The sequence below is a fragment of the Athene noctua genome, chromosome 1, assembly GCF_965140245.1.
Source record: "Athene noctua chromosome 1, bAthNoc1.hap1.1, whole genome shotgun sequence".
In the NCBI taxonomy this organism is placed as follows: Eukaryota; Metazoa; Chordata; class Aves; order Strigiformes; family Strigidae; genus Athene; species Athene noctua.
Window position 1 is genome coordinate 40,136,364 of NC_134037.1, and position 17,637 is coordinate 40,154,000.

General features: G+C 41.5%; 1 protein-coding gene across 2 annotated transcripts in view; it reads right to left on the reverse strand.

The window, feature by feature from the left end:
- ME1 (malic enzyme 1) overlaps positions 1–16,545 on the reverse strand; it is a 191,225-nt gene extending 174,680 nt beyond the window's left edge. Inside the window, exons 1-2 of one of the 2 annotated variants that reach the window (XM_074922748.1) lie at positions 16,310–16,545; positions 15,872–16,070 (exon numbers count right to left, since the gene is read on the reverse strand). In XM_074922748.1, coding sequence (XP_074778849.1) covers positions 15,872–15,973 — 102 coding nt within the window. In that variant the 5' untranslated portion in view covers positions 15,974–16,070; positions 16,310–16,545. Of the gene's footprint in view, positions 1–15,871 lie in introns of both variants that reach the window. The other variant, XM_074922740.1, reaches the window with a different exon arrangement.
- Between the last annotated feature and the right edge of the window lie 1,092 nt (positions 16,546–17,637).

Consider the following 17,637-nt stretch of genomic DNA (forward strand, 5'->3'; position numbering starts at 1 on the left):
CACTCACATTTCCCATGTTGATATTACAAGCTTCTTCCACTAAGTAGATTCAGACAGTGATCTTCATAGTTTTAGGAAAAAAAAGATCGAAGCACTGCAGTTTTTACAGACACTGCAAATAACTAACTTCATGTTGAGGAATGCTAGGTATTTTCAATTACTTTGTATCATTATTGTTGCTGATGATACCCCTTGAGTCAGGCAGGGGGACAAAATGAACACACATACACACACACTGGTTTCACACATCGGTGTAAGCCAGCTGAATCTGGGCCAAAGCACTGGAAAGACTTATTGTGATAGGCCAACTGCACTGCAATAAACATACACACAAAAAATTATTCCCCAAAATTAAACTAACAAGCTTGACAAAACCTACTTGACAAGATAAAATGTTAGAGCAAGGACTAAATTGGGTAGGTTAAGCCATGGAAAAGGCTTATAAAAATACCCTCTTTACAAGTTCCTTATCATGAAAAACTACAGGAGGGTGGAGTAATTTTGTTTAGAAGGTATTCTTTTACAACACAGGACATGCTGTTGCAATTACTTCCAGTACTTCAGTCCATATGCCACACTGACAAAACCACTCAATTGTTAACTTGCATTTTCCTTTAAATACTCATTTCAAGGCAGAGTGGAATAGCAGCATACATGATCTAGAGACACTGAAGCTCTCTTCACGCGATGACTCAAGAGTTTCCAGCCAGGACAGGTTCTGCTCCTGCAAACATGTATTTGGTGTTGCAAACAGAAATTAATTTCCCTACAACCGCATATATTGTCAACTGAAGAAAGGACAGGACAGGTTAGGAGAAGTCCTGTTCAAGTCATACCACTTCAACCAAAGCTAGATTTCTCACAGTCAGTGCTAGTACTTGGGTTCCAACACCTACAGCACCAAAATAAGATTAATGAGGTTTCTATTATAAATAATAATCACCTCATTATTGTTATATTTGCCAAAGATAAGAGATTCACAGAATGGAGAGCAGATTCACCATAACGGATCCAGCTTCAGTTTTCTACAGCTGTATGTCTAACTACTATATTGCTTTGATCTCCACATAGCAGCTTCACCTATGTAAAGTAATGAAGTCTAAGTAAGAGGCCAGTACAAAATAAATGGGGCTTTTATGCATGTGCCACATTTCTTTATAATATCTGAAAGATTGTTTCTATGTATATAAGTAAATAGATGCATGTAAATATTTTCAGGCCAAAAAAAAAAAATGCTTATTATCATTGTATGCTTTGAGAGTTGCACTACTGGCAATCTGGAGCACAGCCAGACAAGCATTATCATTCTGTAGCTACTTATACAATTATTTTTGGGATTAGGTTCACAGATATTAATTCATCATGTAGGCTGTCTGGTCACTGCTAAAATCCCATAATAGAAAACAAGAATTTATTTTAAAATAACAAATTATTACAGAATGTGGGAGGATTAAGATATAGTTCAATACTTTGACATGAAAATAGATTTACTTTGCTAACTGTTAAACCTTCATCAAGTTATTTTTCAAATAAAATCTTATTGAGCTGGGTATTTACATTACAGAAGCATAATTTCTAAGAATGTCATAACAATTCATATGTAAAGAAAATGTGTATCTTTAGAGGACACACACATGCACATTTTAGAAAAGCAAAATTCTAAAAAGATATGTTTGATGGCAATAGGTGGCTCCACTATATAAGTTACGGCAGGAGGTTTATTCAGCCTTTACACATTTTCTTTGCAGGACATTTCCTCTAGGGAATCAACATCAGAATCCTAAGTGTGGGAGAAGAGTTAATTTCAAATTTGTATCACCTCTGCCTAACCAATAGCTAGCGAAGTCTTCAGATAGCTAAATATACCCTGAGAAAGTCAGCCTTCATTCAGATCATCACATGAATTTAAGTCCTGGAGGCATGAAATCTAGCTTCTTGAAGAAATGAAGTTTCACTGAGTTAAAAGCTACCGAGTAGTAGCTAGGTGAAAGCTGAAATACCTTTTCTTGCAGGAATTATTAACCTCAGCTTCCTCAGACTGATAAATACTGAACACTTGCTCACCTCTTCTCCCCACTCAGCTGGAATGGATGCAACTCTGTGCTGCCCAGGACCAGGAGGCTTAAAGGAGGCAGCCAAGGGTCAGCTACCACTTCATCTAATTGGAACTAATCTGCATGTGGTACAGCATGGCCTGAAGCCAAGGGCAGGTTTAGCTACACAGATGGATGATTTCTTCCTGCCTATTCAGATCTTCCTTTCCCCCCCAGCACTGAGCACTGGCCATAATTTGCAGTCCTGTCTAATGGATTTTCATGGATCTAGGAAACTGTATATGCAGGAGACTGAACATCCACTAATACCCTCTCTATTTGTAATTGCAATACAGCAGAAGGTAGAAGGACATGAACAAAATACGTCAGGACTATACAGATTAGACATGGGTCTACTTAGATGTGACTTTAAAAGAAACAGCAGCCTGCTGAGTGGTTACTGCAATAACTAGAAGATGATTCCCTCCACCAAGGAAAGAAAATTTTAATAGAAACTAGATAATAGCAGTACAAAAACAACATAGCAGAACACTATCTAAAAAGACTAAGTATACAAGACCAAGTACTTTATACTAGTTTTCATCCTCTGAATTTCTCAAATGTTGCTTGCCTTGTCAGATGAGAAAACTAAATGACTAAGATTTAATAATCACAAGTGCATGACCTAGTTTCCAGTCCAGTGCCCAATCTACTTCATTATTTTGTCTCTCTTGTTGAAGTAGAGCTCACTAATTAAAGTGAGAAAAATGTGTGTACTCATTACATAGTTCTGAAGCAAGACAAAGAAAGCTTCAATCATATGTTTAAAGATCTGTGAAGTGTACCTCAAAGCAAACCAGAAAGGGTGTCTGTTAGTCACACACCCTGTTTAAATTGCCAGTGGAACATTATGACAACTGTAATTTCCTATATTCATGTATTATTCTTACCTGGCTATGTTTTACCAGCTACAACCTTACTGCAGAATAAAGTTAGAGGTCTCAGTATCTACAAAACCAGAAGAAAGTTATTTCTTGCCATAAAGTACACGAAAGTAAGAAGTTAAGGAAATAACGTTAGTTTGAAGGTGTGTTTATTTATCCTACAGATTTATTTTTTTTTTTCCTAAGAATTACACTTCAGAAGGAAGCACTCAGTTTTTATTTTCTATTTTGAGTTTATCCATGTACTCCAAGAAGCACAAGAGCTGGGTACCTCAAACAGCCTGGCAGGAGAGCAGAGGCTCCAGTTTCATGCAGACTCCTGACCTGGAACACTTTTGCTTTTCTGGCAAACACAAGGCCAGTGGCTAAGAGACAGAGCCAGACCGGTTATGTTTCCCCCAGGTAAGATGCAAAGTGAGATGTTCTACTTTTCCTGAGCTTAGATAAAGTGTTCCTTTCAAGCAGCTGCTGAGGGCATGTGGGGAAAGTCACCGTCAATGCAGAAAAAAAGCAGTACAGAGAGTAAGACACCTTTTCTGACACCTGTTTACACAGACTCACCTACATTTATTTATTTATTCTCACCTATAATTAATGTATTTAGTTCAACTACTGCAGTGTTCTAAAGAATGTGTATGCTCTATACACAGTAAAAAAAAAAAAAAAAATCAGAATTATCAAGCTATTTAAGAAACATTTCTTATTTCTTTACCTGACCCTTGACTGACCTAATAAAGACCGCCATGCCAAATCCCCTATCACATGAGCAAGAGGAAGGTTTTGTCCAGCCTCCTCTTAGAGAAAGTAATGCAATTGGTAAGCCTCATCCTTAGAGAATTTTAACAAAAAAGCAACAACACATAAAAAGATAAACCACCCACTTTTATGCTCTCCTAAGACCATAAAAATCATATGCCTTAAAGACATAAATCTATATGCCTTAAAAGACAAACAGCAGACATCTTCACATGTAGAACTCTGTTAAAAATTCTATTACCTCAAGCTTGTTGTTACACATAAACTATACATAGAAATAATACAACAACGCTCACTGACTTCATGAATAGATGTTTGTACACACAAGCTCTAGTAAATCTTTTCAAAGCACTTCAGTGAATACCCTGTGTAGAGGAAATGCTTTGAAGCATAGCAGGGAACCAGCTCTCCTTCACCAGGCCTGAAAGCTTTAGATGAAGATTGTAAAATGACATCTACACTTAGCAGCAGCCTGAAAAAACAAGGACTCCAGTGAGAAGAAGGTGAAAAGGGGGTGTCACTGAGCTTCAAAACGCTCCTGGGATAGAGGCAACTTGAAACATCCCAAGCCAGAGTTGTGTTGGAATCAGAAAGACAAGTATCCTACCTGGGCTCTGGACAAGAGCAAGGTCGGAATTTCAGGGAAACCTTGGGAATAAAGATGTCAAGCAGTCACCTCCAACATATGATCTGAGGAAGACTGAAAAGCCCAGACAGAGGAAGGAATGAACTGCTGCAAGATTTTACTCCTGCAGGAGATCCAGGAGCCTGAATCCCAATCCCCTGGCAGAAGGCCCTTCATTCCTCTCCCAGCACTTGCTCCTAACAGCAGCTTACTCCTGGGCAAAACCAAAGCTGCGTAAACCTTAGGAAATTACTCCAACTACTGCTACAACACAAAATCAAGAGTTAGAAATGTATTTTCATAACTTCCATTTGCCTATAAATAGCAGCAGATAAATTTACCTTTAATAGTCAGTATATTGAAATCCAACAAGGATATTATTCCATATATTTATCATGGACTAAAATTGCTGAACATGTCAGCATTAGGTTTCAATATTCTGAAAGTATCTTAAAATGTTTCTTCAGCTATTAAATTACTCTTCTACTTTACATAAAGAAATTCAGTTGTAATTTTAACACATTTAACAATGCCAAAAAGGTTCATAATCAGCCATCAGCTGGTGAAGTACTGCATTTTAACACCCCATCCAAACTTTATAAACTAGATAGACTCTTCAGATCTTAAACAGAGACAGAGTGAAGAAGTGCATGTAAGAAGCAAAGATGCAGGAGCATCATCAAACCCTCCAAAAAACCATCATACAAGGTTAGAAGAGATTCAAGCCAAATCAAACCACCATTAAGCGTTTCACAGACTCAGTTATTCATTTTACTTTAGCAATACAGTGTTCTTCTATTCTGACTTCTATCTGTAACTATTGAGCTCTTTTGTACTATTTAGGTAAAGAGGCTTTACTGCCTTTTTCATAGATACACCTCCACACATAAATCTGCTTTCTAAAGTCAGGTATCTGGAGGAAGAAATCCACTAAGCTAGACACTAGTACTGAAAATGTTGTAACATGCTTCGTCATCACCACTATGCACTCATCTCCAGGACAGATGTAAGGCAAAGATTTTTTTAAGTCATTAGGTAAAAGCCAAAATTATTTTTGCCTTTGTGAAAAAGGAATGATGTATTTAATAACAATTGATATTGTTCTCTTGCAAAACAGTGATTCTGTACTATCCAATCTCCATGCCAAAAGTAAACTTAGAAGTGTATCACAAAGAGGGGACAAGAGGAAGAAAGCTAAACTGTGATATCCCATCTGAACTGGATGCCAAAATCATTTAATACCTCATAGCACCTACTCTGTTCCAAAGCTACACACAATTCATTAACAAGACAGATGAATCTAAAACACTAACTCAAGACTGAAGACTGAGTTTGTTTAAGCAAAGTTACATTGAACCAAAGGTGGTGTAATTTTTCAAACCACTTGTAGGTATATTTATTTTATGAATCTACAACAAGAAGAGGCAGAACAGTGACTTTAGTTTTAATATTAAATTTAGTTACTAGAGAAAAAATTTTTCCTAAGCCAGAAACAGGTAACAATTGCTACTTGAACAATAAATTAAGTAAAAGCCTAAGCATAAACATGCAAGGATAAAATGCACTGCTGCTCTATGCCTCGTTTATATTTTAAGAGCAAAACAGTGGTGAATTTGCTTTCTGAACTCATACCAGACAAGTACATCCTGATGTATTTCAGCATTTTTGGCTGAAAAACACAAGTATTCAAAGTGTAAGATTATGATGCACTTTTTTTTTCAGTTCCACGTTATATATTCTTTATGTATATAAAAAGTGTTCACTCCACACTTCCTCTTCTTCCTCTACACCATAAACAACCTCAAGTCCTGCACGGAGTATTGTATTTCACACAGGAATAGGCACTAACAGTATCCAAGTAAACTACAAGACACTGATTTCAACAGAAAGCACACAGTGCCTGCAAAGAACTGCCTCCAGGGTGCCCTGTGACCTCCTTCCTCTAAATCAGGATTTTTGTGCTTCCTGAATTATGCAACAAATTTTATTAGCAAAGCTTAATCTTTGATAAGACCAAAACTCATTTTCTTATGCATGCAATTAGGGTTTTTTTGAATTACCTCCTAAAAAAAAAAAAACCTATACCAAGGAATATGCATAAAATAATTCTCATACAAAATTAACTTAGAGATCTGTTTTTAACAGAAACACATTTACCTTTTTCCACAGCATCTTTTTGACTCAGAGATCACTCAAAGATTTCAACTATATAAAGTCATCTTAATTAATCAAAAAATGAGATACTATAATATTCCTCATTTTAGATAAAATTAGACTAGTCTCAGAAAGGTCAGACTAGCCAAAGACATCTATCTTGCACACTGTGAATTATTTCAATGTTTCCTTCTAAATAGGCCACTAGAAATCAAGTTTTATAAGTCTGTGGATGTTAAAGGCACTCAAACTCTCCAGATGACAAAGGAGTTTATTTTTTTAAAGGATTAACGCACCAGTGCTAATTTCATGTGAGTTTTGCAGCAGCTTCCCCTCATGGATCCCTCTACCATTAATTTACTCTCAGATTACACTACTAAAACCAGTATCGGAATCAGGTCCTTAGTCCTTTCTCTAGTATCACCCTACACAAATTTATCATTCTCATAAAAGCCATGAGCTTATTTGTGATTATGAGATTCCCCACGGCTATGTATCATGGCAGTCCTGGCTCCTGGAGGTGTCTGTCAAGTGCATCATACTGACAATCCTTTGAGGCAGTCTTAAAATTCCTACTATCTTGCTACATGTCATGAAATCATGAAAATTAGTCCAAATGATAACCCAATACGTTATAACTACACAGCAATTTTCCTACTTCTCTGAAAGCGTATCATTATTCTACTATTGGCTGTAGAAAAAAAGGAAACCTGAAATATTTCTAAAATGTGAATTCATGGAGTTCAATATGCTTCACAGCAATCATTTACTTCTCAGTTAAAGGTATAATGCTACTTATAAAATTGCTATTAATGGGGAGAAAGGGGAAGGTAAAGAAACGAGTGACTAACAAAAGTTCAACCTATGCAGGCTACATAGGGTGAATGTTAACAAAACAAATTCAACTATATTTCAAAACTTTCTTAAAGTAACTATTAGAGGGTTTCCCCTACGTTGCTTGACTTCACCCACTACTTTGACTTTTTTCTGAAGATGAACAGATATACAGCACATTCCACAGCAAACCTGCACAGTTGCAATTTCAGAACCGTAAGTCAATTCATAGTAATTGAGGACACCCACAATAAATATCACATCTTAATATATCAATTGCATAAGGTACATTTCTCATGTCTGCAAGCCCTGCTAGGAAGCAGTGCTGCTGACTGTGCACAATACCCTTCTCCATGAATAATAAGGCAGAATATTCTAGTGTCAAGCCAAATTCATCCTCCACCTCTGACTAGAAACCATCAGCATCTTTATTTAAAGATTTGGATTCCTATGTCAGGCAAAACACTGGAAGCACCAAAGCCTTTGCCTAGTCTCTGATAAGCTAATGCACAGTCTTGCTGCTTCTACCTGTCCATTAGGAAGTTTATTCCAAGTCCCACCCATCCCAGTTTTGGAGTCACACAGCTACTGTTTCAAGTTTGTCTTCAGCTTTGCTGTACAAAACTCTGGCTACCCTGTATTACAAACTGGTAATTCTATAACATTTTATTGCCTTTTGCCTATATCAGATTTAGCTCCTTGATGTTGCTGTAAACCAGACAATGGAGATAATTACCATAAAACTATTCCCAGACATGGGACCGGCCTGCACTGTCCAGGCATAAAATACAGACGAAGATCATGTGTGTGTGCCAGCATGATCAAATATAGCACTACTCATTAAATCCAATGGATCCTTAATTTATACCCATTTAAGATCTAATTAATTGATGCTTGAAACATCTCAGTACTACTGTGATATGACAGGAACCACGCAAGCTAAAATACACACAATTCTTCAAATTCAGTTCCATGCACTAAAGCCTTGTTGGTAAGCACATACACACATCTCTGGGTCAGAAGTTCACGGGTACCTGTCTCAGTGGGAGAGGCTTCACTCACTGCTGAATGAAGACAATGAATGCATGAAGATGAATAGACATCCATTACTCCCCAGCTGGCACTTAACAAGTAGCAGGTCCTTCCTGACACTGCACCTGTGCACAGCAAATTGAATTGGTCTGCTCGCTCTGTTTTTTTTTTTAAGCATCCCACCCTGTTCAACATCATCATTAAAGGAGGAGGAAAAAAAAACAAAACGCAACACTCGAGGTGTTAAATGTCCCACTCCTATTAATGTTCACAGAACACAATTTCTTCTTTCTTTGTTTTGGGTACTTGGAGTGAACAGACTACCCTGCACATCTCATGACACAGGCACAAACCCAAGAGTGTTCTTATTTCTGTTCTTTTCTCCCCTTTCCATGCTACTCTTCCAGCCACAATGAGCCACAGAGCTCTCAGGCAACCACTGTACATTTGGTTCGTCTAGCTTTGGGAGAGGACAAAGGACACCTTACAAGAGCTCTTCACATTTGCAGGGAGCGCAAACCACTTGCTACTGTGGCTGAAATCTCAGAATCATGTCCCTCCAGCAAATGATGTTTCTGACACTTCTTCAAAACAGCTGGTCCACTGTAAAATTCTCTAATATATACTGGAAGAACCTAACTGAAGGACCTAATTGAAGAGTATTAATACTCTGTTTCAGACCTCCATCAGTAATGTATTTAGCACAACAGCAGTGGGCCACTTAGCCATCAGAGCCTGGAGCAATGGAGCTGCATCAACCCCTGCGAGCCTGGGCTATAGCACCCACAAGCAAGTCATGCACCAAATACACAGCTCACCTGAGCAGGCAAGGAAGGAAAAGGAAAGGCATGACCAAGCAAAGATGGCACACTTTAACTTGGGGTCACGGTTTAATGAGGAACATTGCTGTCACACACATTTCACTTCTTCCTCCCTTCGGAGAGGGAAGCAGGGCCAGAGGGAGAGAAGTTTCTGCCTGCTGTAGCCGCAACTTCTTTCTTTTCCAGAGACAGCTCAGTACAACAGACTGATTCAGCAGAATCAGACATATAAAGAATGCAACAACAAGAACTTCTGTACTCTGAGATATGCTTTCCACACAAAGTAAAAATATTCTCTGCAGTTTATTTTACCTAGATGTAAGTACAACTGCTCAGTGAGCTCTTATCCTACTTGTTGTCAGCATCCATCAGTAAGATAAAAAAACAGCACCCAAGATCTGTGGCCAGCATCTCTATAAAACCTAGTGTGGAAAAGCACATTTAACTTGTTCTAAATGCACAAATCCTGTTTGCAAGGTGCTCTGTGCCACGATTACTGAATGCTAATCAAGTAGCATTCCTCAGTCTAAAGTAGTAGTAGGAAGGCATAGGATTCCTCAGTCTAAAGAAAAAATGTCAACTTTGTTTGTGTTCCAATTACTGAAGTTCACAAGAAACTTACACAACTGTAAAGTGTTTTTAATACCTGAAAGAGCTTCACACCAACACAATTCTAGGTTTCAGCTTCTTGTAACAACTCATACCACTGTTCAGTTGCTATTACACTATATAGCTTACTACATAATTTGTCTCCTTCATTTTATTTGCTTTTAATTCAGGTCACAAAACTTTGTTCCCAACTCGCTGTCTCAGCACTCTTTTTTTCCTAAAGGCAAGCAAAGAACTGGAGACCAACAGGAAGAAAAGAATGTAACACCAACTGCAGCAACTTACCTACGAGGTCAGGAACAAAGTAGTAGGAGGCAGTGAACGCTACAAGCTGTATACATAAAATAGAAGATGGTGGTAAAACAATCTGATTGAAATACTTTGTCCTTTTCCCAAGACTTACTCTTATTAATAATCTGCAGGTTAAACCTGCCTTAAACTAAGAAAGGTGGGAAAAAGCACAGAATTAATTTTTAAAGGCCCTTCACACATACTGTAAATAAAAGCACTCATACAAAAAACATCCTGCATTGCAACTCCTCCCTCACACCTCAAGAAGGTGCTTTCAAGAAGGGAGAATACACTGGCAATGTGAGAACCTCCTCACTCAGCCCTGCAGTACCACTGGTGAACCACGGCTGAGCTCACGCCCTTGCCCAAAACCCAAGCGTACAAGGTAGCTGCAGTTGTGCCGGTCTGCAATTTATGGTCCTGATCGTTAAAAGAGCAAACAGCTCTGGTATGAACCAACCCCAGACTTGAAGAACCTCCTATTCTAGGTTGCCATTTCACAAAACAACAACTCCAGTGTGGGAGACTCCAGTAATAGAACAAAAATGCAATGCTTGCCAAACACACTGGCAAAATCTATACAAGTTCACTCTAAAAGGTTTCAGAGAAAGGCCACATCGATTTGCTTTCTATGTGAGCAAAACCACTATACATTTACTCTTGTCAAAGACCAGAAAAATAGCATGTGCTTATCCCCATCAAGATGAGAACTGCTCTGCTAGGTGATCTGATTGGGATAACAACCAGGAAATATTACTGTTAAAAACCACAAAGTTGTAAAGGGCAAGAAGGAGTTAGAAGACAGTGAGTGACCAGCAACTATATCTCAAAAAAATTTCCTCAAATTATATCTTTATTTCCATGTAAAGCTGGCCATCTTCCTCTCTAAAAGATGCTATCACATCTACTACCACTTAATATGAAATAATACATTGCAATATCAAATAACCTTCAGAAAACCTATTTTATAAATGAATATAGATACTTCTAATATCCCATTTTAAGGCGTGCCTTCCTTTTGCAGCCCCAGTTTCATAATTTTTTTCCCCAAAATATCTACCTACAGCTAAGGCAAAAGCAACACTCAGTGAGCACTGGCCACTCCAGAAGACCCAATCAAGGCACACACAAGTTTAAGATGTGAAAATATAAACATTCAATGGAAGGAAAAAAGACTTCTACTGTTTGGTATTTGATGAACAGATTTATTTAGAGGAGCTTCTTAAAAGTTTCTTCTCTTTTACCTATCAGATAGAAAAAATATCGCTGAAATGCTTCTAATTTTTTACGGAGGTCTGGGTTTTCTGAGGCCTATTACAGGGTCAACAGTCAAAGACCTAAGAACTTTTTTATATGTCTCCCACACAAGTCATGGGAATAAACTTTCTCAAATCAGATTTTACTTTAGTGAAGCAACTACCTGTATACAGAACAAAATATATCTGTATTTCACAAGCATTCTCCTCCCACTGTCTGAAATGCAGGGGCAAAATGGGAAGACCATGCTTCTCTCTAGCTCAGATAATGATTTCAATTGAATTAAGAAGTTTGCAGTTGTTTTTTAGTAAACTAGTAGACATAGCATGTGTAATCTGATAGGAAAGACAAGCATTCATATCTTAATAACCCCTAATAAACTGCTCATTCCCTCATCCTGGAATTGATTATTCTGAGAAAGTATCACTAAAGGCATCCTTCACTCTTTTACTCCTCCTGAGGGATATAGTTTAGCCACTGTCAGAAATAAGACATTGGGATAAATGGACCTTTGGTCTGTTCCAGTATAGTTACTGCATAGTAAATCAAAGGACCCACAGCCAACTTCAGCCTACAACTAATTCCACTGCTTAGTTGAGAACCTACTGAGATGCAGGGGCATCACATACAGATGTGGTAAGGATAAAATATTATACCAATGACATTGCAGGTGGGATTGGAAGCATTTGGATATTCAGCAGCCCCATCAAAACAGTCTGTTCTGAAATTTTCCAGTTCTTTAGTGCAACTTGAATAAAGGGAAAGAAAAAAGAGGGACCAACAGTTTATAAGCACGCTACATTCAGCAATGATGACAGCAGTCACAGAGGGGTTAAAATTAAGCAGCTGAGGAGGGAGAGAGCCCTCCAGCACTTAGATAAGAATCACTTATTTCCTGCTCACTGAATCACTCTGCAAGAATATGAAAGCAGCCTGCAAGGAAAGCAGTCCTGCAATGGCAAAGTTTCTCAGTCAGGGAAGTATTTAGACTTGGCAATTAATACTGGCTATTGGAAAACTTTGCTATTGAAATACACATTTGCATATCTTCACATCAAGATTCTGAAAATAAGCAGTTTACAGGAAACTATGATTTGATTAAACAATATCAAGAGGTAAAAGAATGAAAGATGAAAGTTTAGCGTTAAACGATTTGTGTGCTTTAAAATTGTGAACTTGTACACTGAATAAAGCATAAATGAGATTTAGAGTAGGAATAGAGCAAATTGCTTTCACACTTCAGTAACTCATTCGCTTAAGGAGCATACAACTCCCAGCCAAAGGTTTTAAATGCAATCTATTTCAGTGAAAAGAAGTGAAGCTGTGTTTGTTTGCCTTGTAATTGCTATTTACAATGTGTTTAGTTGCCTGAGGAGAAAAGACAATTACCAAAAAGTTTCTAAATATACTTTTAAACACTTCAGACAATAAACTGAATCACCATTACTGTCCACAAACTTGGACATGTGTCCTCAAGTAATTAAACTCTGTGCATTATGATCTTCTGTTCCTCATGATTTTTGATGCATCACTGCTGTTGAGATAGGGCAGACCACTCAGTGACCTTGTAAAAGAAGCAATGGTTTCTCATGTAGGCAAAATATCTGATTGTGGAGAAAAAAAAAAACAACAAGCAAACACAAACCCACCATTTTTATCAAGCTTTTCCTTAGTGAAGTTTGTACATGTTTGTGAATTACTTACAAAGTAAAACATAAAAGATTTAAAAATTACATTGCCTAGGGCTTCAACATATTTCTGTGCTTATTATGTTTTGGAAATTTTGCCATCCAGGTAGAAATAGAGGGCAAGTGGAAAAGAAGAAATTTGGGTGTTACCCTCGCATTCCCACAGCCCTTTCTCCCACCTCTCGCCAACCATCAAGGTTAAGTATAAAAAGTGATGTATGCACTGAGTGTGCAGAAATCGGTTTTACTGTTGCATGAGTAGGGCAGTAAATGGAGACTGATATTTTTTTTAAAATTTAGCTCCTTATTTCTTCTTAGATCTATTTTTAAAGATGTCCAAGTATAAATTTCCTGTAAAATTTTCCTTTCAATTTGTCTGAGGAAAGGAATGCATTATTTGAGGACACAAGCCCCAAGCTTCCACATATTGCAGCATACTTCAGCTTTACCTGTTTGACAGGTCAGCTGTCTTGGCTTAAGAGACCCTGAAAACATACTTTGTCTTGTTTTTCTACAAGTCACTTCTAGATACCACTACCCAGTACTTACAGTCTACTTTTGCCAAGTATATACAAATAGGACTATTAAAACTGGAACCGTATCCAAAAGAAAGTGCTGATACTGAACAATTGCAGCTCTTCGACAGGGCCCAGGAGATAGCAGAAAGTTCTGGCACTTCTGCAGAACTGCAAACAATCCCTGTACTTTAGAATCATTAAAGGAGATATTTTATCTACTTCAAATTGAATTCTCTGCAATCTGATGCTTGTTTAACAGCCTGGGCAACAGAAAGTGAACGAGAAGTACCAGCTCCCATGCATGCAGGCAGGCCACAACCTATCAAACTGGCAACCACATTGGCAGTCCTCAATTATTTGATTTTATTGCTCATATGTATGTATTTGGCAATAAAATATATATGTATAAAGGGATGTGTGTGTGTGTATATATATATAGTAGGGTGTAATACATCCACACCCACCAAAAATCACCCCTCTCGGTCAGAAAACTGGCTTACCCATTTCTCCACCAGACCAGGACCAGACTCTCCTCACATGCATAAAGACCGGATTTTTCAGCTGATCTTTTCTAATGCCAAACTCTGCATTAGCTAGGTAGATGTGGCTGGTAATGAACAACTACTTTTTGCTGCATCTCTGCTGTACGGTACATACGTGCTACACCACAGCTGAAGGGAAAGGGAAGAATAAAGTCTAAGCCAGGAAATAAAGCAAGACCCTTCCTCTTTAGTACCTCACCTCCAGGCATGCTTTTCAGAGGCAAGAATATGATGTTTGAGGGCAAAAAGGTAGCAATGAGCCTGCTTTGCCTCTGACTGCCTTTTGTTCAACACATTTTAGAATAAGCCACATTTTACTGCTTAACACAAGGTGGGTTTTTTGTTGGGTTGGCTTTCCAGGTTATTCTGAATCAGACTTTTTCCACGAATACTGCAGCTGCTTAAAAGCAATCCCAAGTGAAACAGCCTCTCCTTAGTTTCTGCTTGGTAGTTTTATATTCTGGTTAATTTTCCTTTCACCTGACCTCGGGAGACCTTGTCAGGCCTACACACACACACACAGACATAAGAGAGCCTCTGAGAAAACTTTGCAGTCAAGCACCAAGACTAATAAAAGCACCATTCATCTAACTAATACATGGAGCTTTTACTGATGAGTCAACCTATCCAATAAGACTAGACACATAGTTTTTCTCATTTTATACAACTCAGCAATAAGGAAAATGACTAAGACATTCTAATGCAGAGGTACAAGTCAGAGCACCATTAAAAGTAATGTGCAAAAACAAGTTGGGGCTAAGGACTTGATCAAGGCTTCATGTGCTAGGTGCGGTTTATGATCTACCTTTGACTTTACCCATTTCTCATTTTAGCAGCAAATCCTGGGTCTGTCACACCAATAAAGTATTTTACTAGGTGAACTTTGCATCTTTATCAGAGCTATGCAAACACTTACTTACTCAGCTTTATTTTTTCCAGATTAGTTTGAAGTATTTAGAAAGTTTTATCAAGCAGAATTACCATGCTTAAGTGAATTAGAGATGTGACAAAAAGGTTTTGCTGTGCCACGGCATCTCTTAAAAGCTGACATCATTGGAGCAAGGGGAAAACTGTAGTTGAATTTTACAGCTGCAAGTGGAATAACGGTGATAAAATGCCTTTTCCACCTGCCAGGGGATAAAAGATAGGACAGCACGAACAGCCAGCCTCGCCCGCAGGAAACAAGGTGGGGCACCCGTGGGAAAGGGGGCTGGAAAAGAAGGAGGGTACCGGAAAAACACAGTCACGGCAGCGGGAACTCGCAGCGGAGCGGCACAACTTTGAGCAGCATCCTCCCCAGGCGAGGGCTGCTGCCGCCGCTTCTCTTCTCCGGCAGACAGAGAGGGGATGGCGCCTGGCGCCGCGGCCCGCTCCGCGCCCCGGGGCCGAGGCAGGCGGGGTCGGGGGCCGGCAGGGCGCTCGCCGCCGCCCGCGGGCCCCCCGCCGCCCCCGAAGGAAGAGGAAGCGCCGCCCGGGCCGCAGGAAGTACCGCTGCCCCGCCGCCGCCCCGGCTCGGCCCGGCCCGGCCCGGCTCGGCGGCCGCTGCGCGGTGGCGGGCCGGGCGCCCCCCGGGCGCTGCGCCGCGACAGGTGGCGGCGGCCAGAGGCCGCCCGGCGCCCCGCGGGCCCGGCTCCGGCCGCACAGGCAGCGCCCGGCCGCGGCCGGTCCCTCCGCTCCCCGCGGGCGGGCGGGGGCCGGGGCGAGGGAGGGGGCTCCCGCCCTCAGCGGCCCGGGCCGCCGCGGCGCACCTGCCCCGCCCGCCCCTACCTTGTTGAGGTGGGGGTCGCGGAGCACCTCGTAGCCCCTCTTCATGGTGACCTGCAGGCGCCGGCCGGTGTCCCGGCTCTCGGCTGCCTTCCCTGCTTGCATGGCGAGGCGAGGCGCGCTGCCGTCAGGTCGCTGCGGGAGCGGAGGCAAAGCGGCGGCTCCTCCTGCTGAGGTGACCGCCCGGCGGGGTGGGATGATCCTGCCGGGAGGGAGGGAAGGAGGGAGGGGGCAGAGCCGCGGCACGGCTCCGCCGCCGCCGGGAGGGGGGTCAGCGGGGCGCCGCCGCCGCTGAGTCACCGGCAGCTCCGCGCACCCCGGGCGGGCGCCCAGGTGCGGGGGGGCGGGCGGAGCTGCGGGCCTGCAGCCCTCCCCGCGGCCGGGAGCGGCCCGCAGCAGCCTCGCCCCGGGCCCCGCGTTTGCAGGGGCGTTTAGACCGACCTCCCGCTTCCGAGGCCCCTCCAGGGCGCTCCGTGCCCGTTGGAAACAGGCCGGTCCCTCTTCACCTGGTGAGCGGAGATGGCACCGGCGGTTCTGCCTCGTCACGGCGGGTCTTACACGGGACCTGGCGTTACCCAGCGCAGGGAGCGCCGCCGCTGAAGGCCAGCGAGCACCGCGGTGTGACACTGCTCATGGACCTGCCAGCACGGGCCCTCGGGGACACCCCGTGTCCCACCGGAATCCCCGGGGCTCGGCCCCGCGCAGAAGCTGGGCCTGTCGCTTTAGTAACGGCCCCGTCTCACTTTCCTCCTGCTGTTAAGTGACTCTGAAATCCAGACTTTCCCGAAGTGGGTGGGCTGAATGGCTTTGTATAGCCAGGAGCTCGTGTTTGGTGGATTTAGCTCTGTTTTGGGGGGCAAGGAGCAGTGTGCTGGCTTCAGCTGTAATGTTTGGGGTTACGCCTGGGAGGGGGACAGAGTATTAGGTCAGAGCAGGTGTTCAGCTCGTTTGTGCCACTATCCCTTGACGTTTGTTTGCAATATGTTCTGAAATTGTTTGCATACAATCCATTGTGTACTGTATGACTGTGTCTTTATTCCTCTAAATTCATGTATGTAAGCAAAAGTAATTTCTATGTGAATCATAGAATGGTTTTGGTTGGAAGGGACCTTAAAGATCATCTAGTTCCAACCCCCTGCCATGGGCAGGGACACCTTCCTCTAGACCAGGTTGCTCAAAGCCCCGTCCAGCCTGGCCTTGAACACTGCCAGGGAGGGGGCAGCCACAGCTTCTCTGCGCAACCTTCACAGTGAAGAATTTCTTCCTTGTATCTAATCTAAATCTACCCTCTTTCAGTTTAAGACATTACCCCTTATCCTATCAGTACACTCTCTTATAAAGAATCCTTTCCCATCTTTCCTGTATCTTCACGCCTTCCTGGAAGGCCACTGTAAAATCTCCCTGGAGCCTTCTCCAGGCTGAACAACCCCAGCTCTCCCAGCCTGTCCTCTTAAGGGAGGTGCTTCAGACCCCTGATCATCTTTGTGGCCTCTGGACCCACTTGAGCAGGTCTGTGTCCTTTTTATGTTGGGGGCCCTAGAGCTGGACACAGTACTCCAGGATACCATAGTTCTCCTAGAGAATTTACACAGCTTGAAATGTGTGGTGGCTACATAAATACTTAAGGATGTGAGTTTTGCTATCTGTTGGCAAGCAGCAGCAAACAGATCAAAGTGTTGCAGCTCTTTTAAACTTTTCATGTTTAGTCTGTAGGTCTTGTATCCATTCTACTACCTCATATTTTATAAAAAAAAAAAAAAAAAAAACAA